The following is an 8,566-nucleotide window of genomic DNA, read 5'->3' as shown; positions in this document are numbered from 1 at the left end:
TTTGCGAAATCAAGACAATTTTGTCAAAAATTTAAAATTTGATTTTTTTTTGAAAAATGAAATAACTTGATCGGTTTATCTCGTGGTTTCAGAATGCGAAACCGCTTGGTAATCTTGTTAACCATGACATCTGAGGGTGTGTTTGGATAATAGGAAATGGGGGGGGGGGGGGGGGGGGTGAGATTAGGATTAGGAAATGAACGAAGAGTTAGGATTAAATGAAAGAGAGAGAATAAGTGTTTAGGATCTAAAGATAGGTGGGAAATCATTTTCCTTTCCCAACACTGCCTGAGCAGTAATCGTTGCCTTTCTTTAACAGGCTAGCTGCAGCATCAGATCGGTTTATTTCGGAACAGAGGAAGAGAGAGTATCCGATATTCCGATGCTCGCCAGGGCTAGCCTTCTCAAAGCTCCTTTCTCTGCTGCCCTTCCAATGTCTCTCCGTCGACTTGGTGCGCACTTACGTCTGCTTAGGACTTGATGCCTCATTATCTCTTGCCACAAGCATGACCAAAACATGAAACATCCACCCAAGCGGTCTCAATGATCAGAACAGGACCAGCAAAATACAGCAGGGCCACATTGGCCAAGAATGCCATTGGACACAACAGGGGGGATCATGTCCCATGGAGCCAACATGAAACGCCCATACAACAGCTACAATTCTTTCAGAAATAGATTATTCTCCTCCGGACAACATAATAAATATCTCTCAGGAAGCAAATGGCAGCAAAGGGCAACGATCTACAAGTCTGATACATGCTCGAAATGCATCGCGGAGCAGAACATAGAAGCGACCACACAGTTACACAGGGATCGGCATTAGCAAGTCGCACGCTCTCCTTGTGATCTGGATGCGTCTCTTTTCACCTCAATTTTCTGTAACAAAGAAGAAAATTCAGGTCATGGGAGGGACAACTTTGATACACTACAATAGAGAATGAGGGAGAGCAAGACCTCAATGATACAGACCAGTTAGCATTTTAATGTGCCGAACAAACTAAAAATGCAAGCCCCAGTATGGTATTATGCAGAACATGACAGCAAAGAAAGTTATGTTCAGCTCAAAGATTTTAGCCCCAAAGAAGACGAACACTCTAGGTGTGTATGGCCCCAAAGAATACAGTATAGGTCTCATCAATGCTTACTGAAAAAGCAACCAAAACCTATTTGGCCTATCAAGCATCAAAACTAATCTTCTGAAAGACAGCAGCTGAGGGAGTCAAATAAGACTGCAAGTCATATGATACTGTAATTTTTTTTTTGTTTGGTTTCCAAAATGGTGGTGGTAAAGCCTTGGAAATTCACAAATCACAACCAACATGACAGAAAAAAAAGAAACTGAATCACGTCCTAAAAAGCTAGCTGTGCGATGTAGTGTATTTTTTTCTCAATACAAGGGTACAGGCCTTTTGCATATGTACCAAATATAAATCTAAGCCAAGACTTGCAGTCATATTTATCTCAACAGTTGCAACTTGCAAGACCGCACATAAAAAGTATTTCCAAATGCTCCTTTTTTTAACACAATACAGCGATTGCTGATTTAGGCTGGCAGACCAGTCTGAAGAATTTTCTATACATACCTGCATGGCTTTTCAGTATGTGTGTTAGGTATATTGTACTTAGCCATGATTAGACTTACCTTATAAAAGGATAAAACAACATGTTAGGATCTTAAATTTTATAAGTAAAATAAGCCAGCTAATTAATCCAAAACATTTTAAATAAAGGTAACTGAAGCAAGACCTGATTCCTACTCTTATACATGCTCTCCAAAAAAAAATCATTTTCTGGCATGGTCTTCTAAGGGATAAAACTGAACAGGAACAATGGGTACTAGTAATGTGCCTTTCTTCGATACACCTGTAGGACTTATAATTTTTATGATTGCACAATGCCGAGCAAGCAAAACTTTCTTGATCTACATAATTTTGTTCCTAATTTAGTTATTACTTGCAGCGATCATCTACTCTCACTATACTCATAAACAAAACACTTGTGCCCTCGAAAGTTAAGGTGTCAAATTCCTTAATGAAATAATTAAATGTTCTGTCCTATAACGCAAGTGGACCTTCTCATCCACTCTGCTCATATAGAATTGTTATGCGTGTAATGAACATAGCATTACCTCCAAACAGACTCAATACAGAATGGCACAACTATGTCCAACATAGCTTTGCATACTGTTGTTAATACAACTGTTAGCTCACGGTTCTAGGGGCACCTTCTTTCGTGCTCTGGCATTTCTATTGGGTTATGTTTTACCCCAATACACACATTAATTATGCATTTGTAGGATAGCTATCAGTCCAAATGAGAAAAACAGGGAGGACAGCTGTCTAGCAAGTGTCACATACTTAGGTTGCTAATAACACTAGAGAGGTAAGTATTCGGTATTCCCAACTGAATCTATCACATCATTTAGAGAGAAAAAAAAAGGAGAAAATCTATGCCGTTAATCATGTTGGATTGCAATGTGGTAGAATGGCTGTAAAAATACAATTGCCTTTATATAATAGAAGGAGAATTGCATATAAAAAACAATTCTACTTTCAAATGGATAATCTAGTTCCACACAAGCTGCGCAGGAAATTCAGTTAGTCATGCAATGCAGCAGTTTGCTAGTAGCAATTCTTGTCCTCATATGTGTACCCTTGCCATCAATACCCAACCAATTGCAACCCATTCCCTTACCAACATCATGGCAAATCACTCAAATCAATGAATGCAAACAGTAAGAACAAGATCAAGCAAGAACATAGCCAGACCTTTCTGACCCTCGGGAGCTTCATGGTAGACGGGTTCATCCTCAGGCACCGTGCGGAGCTCATCCCCCACGGCCTCCCCACCGCCAGCCGCCGCGCCATCATCAGGGTAGCGCACGACCACGACGGGGCAGACGCAGTGGTGCACGCAGTAGTCGCTGACGCTCCCGAGCCTCCCTTTGCCCGCCCTGCGCGAGGCGCCGAAGCCGCGGCTGCCCATGATCATGGCGGACAGGCCGAGGCGCTCGGCCTCGAGGCAGAGGCGCTCCTTCATGTCGTGGTCCTTGACTATGTGGATCTTGAAGGGGATCTGCGCGGCGACGAGCGGCTGCGCCAGGTCCTGCGCCTTGGTGGAGGTGAAGGCGTCGAAGTCCTCCTCCCGCTTCTTCTTGGCCTCCTCGGGCTCGTCGCGCGTGGCGGCGTGGGCGTTGGCGTGCTGGGCGGCGTCGGGGGCGGAGTCGTCGTCGTCGACGGAGACGGGGATGGAGCCCCAGTCGGCGCCGTAGAGCACGGAGGTGGGGCGGACGTGGAGGAGCACGACGGCGTCGCCCGGGCGGAGGTAGTTCTGCACGGACCACTTGACGGCGAAGGCGGACTCGTCGGAGAGGTCGACGGCGATGGCGATGCGGCGGTGCGGGGAGGAGGCGGACGCGGACGCCGCCGCCAGCGAGGAGAAGAAGAACCGCGGCGAGTTGGGCTGGATCGCCGCCGCCGCACCCCCCGCCAGGCGCACCGGCGGCGGCGTGGAGGGCGGCGTGGCCTTCTCGCCGCCGGCGACCGGGGAGGCCGGGTGGGTCGCCATCGCGGATTCGATTCGGGGGTGGATTGGATTCGCTCGATCTGGGCAAAGGGGGAGAAGGCGAGGGTTTTTGGCTTTGAATGCTGCGGTTTGCAGTGGAAGGCTGGACACGGGAGTGCGTTTTCTCTCTTCTCCTTGACTACAGTGGTAGTAGTAGACTAGTGGTGGTGGTGGTGGCGCTGGGAGCCTGGGACACGTATTGCTCTGCGCTTTTTGTCACTTTACGCTTTCTTGGCTTGATTTGTGTAATCCGTCGTTGGTCCCAGCCATTCCCCTGCTCCCCCCATTTTACATTTGGGAATCCGGGGTTTATTTCAATTTTCAGCAGAGTTAAAACTGTTTTCGGTTTTTCACGTTCCAAACAAGACTCAAGTTACATTGGACTCAACCTACGTCGCTCCAAAACTGGTCGACTGTAATAGCAACACACCAAGGGACACCGGACACCGAGAAAAGGAATCCGCACCTTCTTGTTGCTAGTGAATTTTCCAACACTCTGAACTCTCAACACTATCGCTCTGCGTAAAGATAAAGGAGGAGGCCAAGACCTATACCCTAGCCGGCGCAAAAAGGCTAACTAAGATAATCCCTTAATTTTTTTTCTCCTTTCCCTATGTAAATTTCCAAAGTTTTAGCTTTGTACAGTTTTTTCTTCCACTATATTCAATGAAATGGACACAGTCTATGCCGATTCGTTAAAAAAAAAAAGACTCAAGTACCCATGTGTGCAATTGAACTGTTTTCTGTGAAGTTTTCACGCTTCAGACAAAACTCCATTTTGCACAGCAAGCAACAGCTTTTGGTTATATCAAAATAGATTACATTATGTGTTTCTGAATAGAACGTATCATCATGCTGCAAATTCCATTATACTACTACCATCTAGCAACTCTTTCGTATCACTGCCAAAAAAAAATGCAGCAAATAGTTCATGCCACAACTATGGCTACTATTTTCATTCATGCTAACAATTTCATGAATGAAAAAAAAAAGAAACAAAACAAGATAAAAAGTTCTCGAACTCACAAATGAAACGAAAATTTTGTGGTGATGCAGCAAAATTGAGAAAAATTCATAGGTCATCCGCGCTTCGAATCCGAAAAATCTGACCGGAGATCTCTGTACCAGGCAGCCTCCTCTCTCCCTCTGAAGAACGATCAGCTCCACGAATGGTGGGAGCCATAGGAGGCGCATTATTCCGGCTCTGCCTCGACGTCCTCACCGAGCCATGAGCTGCAGCTGCTGCTCCTGCCCTGACATGGTGGTGACACCCTGACGATTTCAGGCAACGGAGGCGCACGCCGACCTCCGGGGAAGCCTCAGCTCCAGCCTCTTGCTCCGGCCACCGCCACCGCCACCACCGCCACCAAGGTCGACGGCCCGGCCATGGCGGCCGCCGCCGCCCTGGGGCTTGGAGCACCGGCGCGACCGCACTGCCTGCTTGTTGTAGTACACGAGGTGCGGCAGGAGGCGCAGCACGTGCCTCTTGAGCTGCTCGTCGCCGACGTTCCTCTGCGCCGGGTTGCCCTCCAGGGTGATCGACTGCAGGGTGCCGCAGTTGGCGAGCTGGTCGAGGCATTTCGACGATGAGAGGCTGTTGCCGTGCAGGTCGAGCACCTTCAGCTTGAGGCGGTGCAGGCCTTCCACCTCGCTGATCTTGTTGCCGCCGATGTACAGCTCCTTCAGGAAAGGACAGGAGGCCAAGCCTGCAGAGTATATGAGAAATGAAACAGAAACCAATAACCTAGTTAGTATACTCCCACAGTCCTAAAATAAACCAACTTCATATTAAGATGTGATATATCCTAATACTATAAATCTGGACATACTCTATGTCATTCGTTGTATTAGGATATGTCGTATCCTAATACGAGGTTGGTTTATTTTTAAGACAGAGGGGAGAATATATCAAATGAGGCTGTTGCTCTAGATTGTTACAGCCTAGTATAATCAGCAGAAGTAAACATTGTGCCATAAGACTAGTACATATGCTCTTGTAAAAACGAAAATAATAGTACATGTAAAAAGGCTTGAAACTGAAAACATGTATGAGAAGATTACCATGGCCAATTTTAGTTATTCTGTTGTAACTCAAGTCCAGGACACGAAGTAGTGTCAACTCTTTTAGGCCTTCCATGGTTGATATGTTATTTCTTGACAGATTTAACATGCGGAGTCCTTTCGGAAGTGCTCCTGAAGTTATCCTTACTGAAAGAAGAACAAGTAATTCTGGTTTAGAAAGGTTAAAAATTCAATGAGGGATCAAATAGAAAAACCAATGGGTAGGAGGAACTTGACATAAAAATCAAAGCACACTACTAGAGAGAAACATACTTATTGAGTTCCCTGCCAAGTTCAGCAGCCGCAAATCACTGAATGCACTGAGAATTGGTATTGCAACCAAGCCAAGATTAGACAATTGTGCTATGGAAGATGATGGTTTCAGCATTGCGATGTAGTTGTAAGCAGTTTCCATGCCAAGAGGAGATTTAGCATTGAGCTTTCTGATAGTATCGACTTGTTTGGAATTCATTAAATGCGCAGAACTTGAACATTCCCCCTGTTCATATGGAGCTATGTCATTTGAATCAGGAATTTGGCTGATCCAGTTCTCAATTCTCCTAACATTGAATTCTTTTCGCGACGACGTGCAACAATTCTGGTAACAAGGTTCAGGTTCACAATTCTTCACTGATGTGGCAACTTCTCTTTTATCAATTTGTTGAAATATCTCTTCAGTATTGCCTGCATCATGTGATAGACTAGGAGGATCATCAAACGAGTTACTGTTTCTAACCGGTGTCACTGCTGCAGTTGATGTAAAATCTGAATGATGGCAGTCATTTCCTGATTCCACACAACACTGTGAAATTTCATCAGTTGAACTATTGTTGATATGTTCATCTCTACAATGACACTGGGATTGTGCATTGGATTGAACAAAGTCTTCTGAGGCATCTTTGCAGTGACTTGGTGAAACTCTAGCTTCTTCAGTGTACGGTGCTCCATCCAGTGAACTTAAGTTCCCAAATGATCTAGAACGTAACCCAAGTTGTGCAGAATCAATACTATCTTCAATGACGGTGGGAATGTGCACATCAAGGTTCACAGACTGTGATCTGCTCAACAAAGGCTGAGGCTCAGGCAAAAATGACTGCTCTTCAGAGTTGACAAGACAATAAGTTGACACAATATCCTCACAATCACATTGCTTTTCGATGAGATGTTCAGAATTGCCAAGGGAAGACTGACACTCATGTTGATGTGGGTCAGTAAAATCACCACAACAACTGGTACGGTTTTCCTTCTTTTTGCGGGTGCATTCTCCCGTACAGGTTTTCTCGTCATGGGAACCATCAATTGCACAATCTTCCCCTTTATTGTTGGTCTTATCAAAATCATAAAGCTTCTCCATTTCAAGCATGTCTCCAAGAGATTGACTTTTCTTAATCTTCCCTGACTCATTCTCAGTGCAAAAACTGAAATCTTCTGATCTGCAGCAATCCTCGAAAGGAGGGCTTCTGTGCTGCTCAACGTTAGAATTACTACAATTTTTTCCATCTACCTTCTGAGTTAAATTTGGATATGCCCATCTGTCTTCAACTGAAGAAGCAACCAACTTCTGAGAGGAAAAAATAGTCAAAATTTGGATATGCAGCAAAATGTAAGTGCTGGTGGCAGCATAAGATGCAGAATAACACAAACAGTAGTGGATGAATTTGTGTACCTTTGATCGGTGATGGCGGGACGAATAAGAGAAGCAAGAGAACCGAACCATTTTCAACTTCAGTGAGCAATTGCAAGATACTGGTTAGTGTATCTGTATGTTTCGTTCTGATCTACCAGAGTTAACCATAATCAAAGGAAAACCCCAGCAGACAGTATGACCAGCAAATGCAATATGGGTTTCCTCCAGAAGAAAATTGAACAGCCAGCCTAGAGGTGCACACCAGCAGCTTTTGTGTAACAGCCAGAGTGGAAGAAAAAAAATTATCTGTCAGACCTGACAGATCCAACACAACAGTGCTATATAACCAGCGCTGCAAAAGATTTAAAACAACAATGTCACAGCTGTCTAGAGAAGTACATATCAATACAGTGATATATGCTGAATTAGTCATGCGGTTGATTTGACACATAATCCAGGCAGAAACATGAAAATGAACAGAGTACAGTGTCCTGTGATAGCCCTTGCAAAAGAACAGCGATAGCAGAGTGCAGATACTTTGTGAAATTTCATTGTAAAGAGAAAAGAAAATTCACAATCGGACTGCTGTTCAACGATTCAAACGAAAATGTCCTGGGTTTTGTTATGCGGTAGAAACTGGAAACAACGAACTCGATCGATGGAGTATAATATCACACGTATCCTGAACCAATTCGATCGGCATCATGAACAGGAAAGACTAACGCAACCAAGGGCACCCAAATTCCAACCTGACACCGCGGGATTTATCGCAACCAACAAAGAGATCGCAAAAACCTTCCACTGACACCGCGGGGATTTATCACAGCCAACAGAAAGAGATCGCGAAACCTCCCACCGCAAACGGAGAAACATAACTGCATCTTCACACATGATATCACGCAAAACGGTTATCATCATCAAATCAACGACCAAATTCGCCAAGATGAACAGAGAAACCGACAGGGTTATTAAGCGGGGATAACACAGACCACGTGCCGTCATCGCAATATGCAACCACGCAAATCTTCTCTGGCAAGAACCAAGAACGAACCACCAGCGTACACAAAACCAAAATCCCATCTGACCCCCGCAAAATTCTTCCACCCAAAACAAGAACAAGGGCAAACGGTGCGGCGGAGTAATCGACCGAGAGAGGGAGGGGAGGGGAGGGGGGGAGGCGGCGAGCTCGAACCTGCCCTCCCGCTCCAGATTGGGATCACCGGCCGGGGATTCTCCCGCTTCTCCGCGAAGAACTACTTTTGCTGCGGGGAAGAAGGGAGAGAGCGGCGCAGCGGCGGGGGACGCCTTTTT

General features: G+C 45.4%; 1 protein-coding gene and 1 pseudogene across 1 annotated transcript; both read right to left on the bottom strand.

Annotated features, from left to right (window-relative positions):
* Positions 1-544: 544 nt before the first annotated feature.
* Positions 545-3,679, bottom strand: LOC127772488 (universal stress protein PHOS32-like). The gene is made up of 2 exons (XM_052298417.1): positions 2,772-3,679; positions 545-879 (listed from the first exon to the last, which is right to left on the bottom strand). The coding sequence occupies exons 1-2, from the start codon at positions 3,568-3,570 to the stop codon at positions 872-874; spliced, it is 807 nt and encodes a 268-aa protein (XP_052154377.1). The 5' UTR covers positions 3,571-3,679; the 3' UTR covers positions 545-871.
* A 674-nt stretch (positions 3,680-4,353) lies between these two features.
* Positions 4,354-8,566, bottom strand: LOC127772895 (uncharacterized; annotated as a pseudogene).

This window comes from Oryza glaberrima, chromosome 5 (genome assembly GCF_000147395.1).
Source record: "Oryza glaberrima chromosome 5, OglaRS2, whole genome shotgun sequence".
Lineage (NCBI taxonomy): Eukaryota > Viridiplantae > Streptophyta > Magnoliopsida > Poales > Poaceae > Oryza > Oryza glaberrima.
This window is presented reverse-complemented; position numbering and strand designations above follow the sequence as displayed.

Coding starts and splice junctions, on each gene's coding strand:
- LOC127772488 (XM_052298417.1), bottom strand. CDS start 3,570: ATGGCGACCCACCCGGCCTCCCCGGTCGCCGGCGGCGAGAAGGCCACG.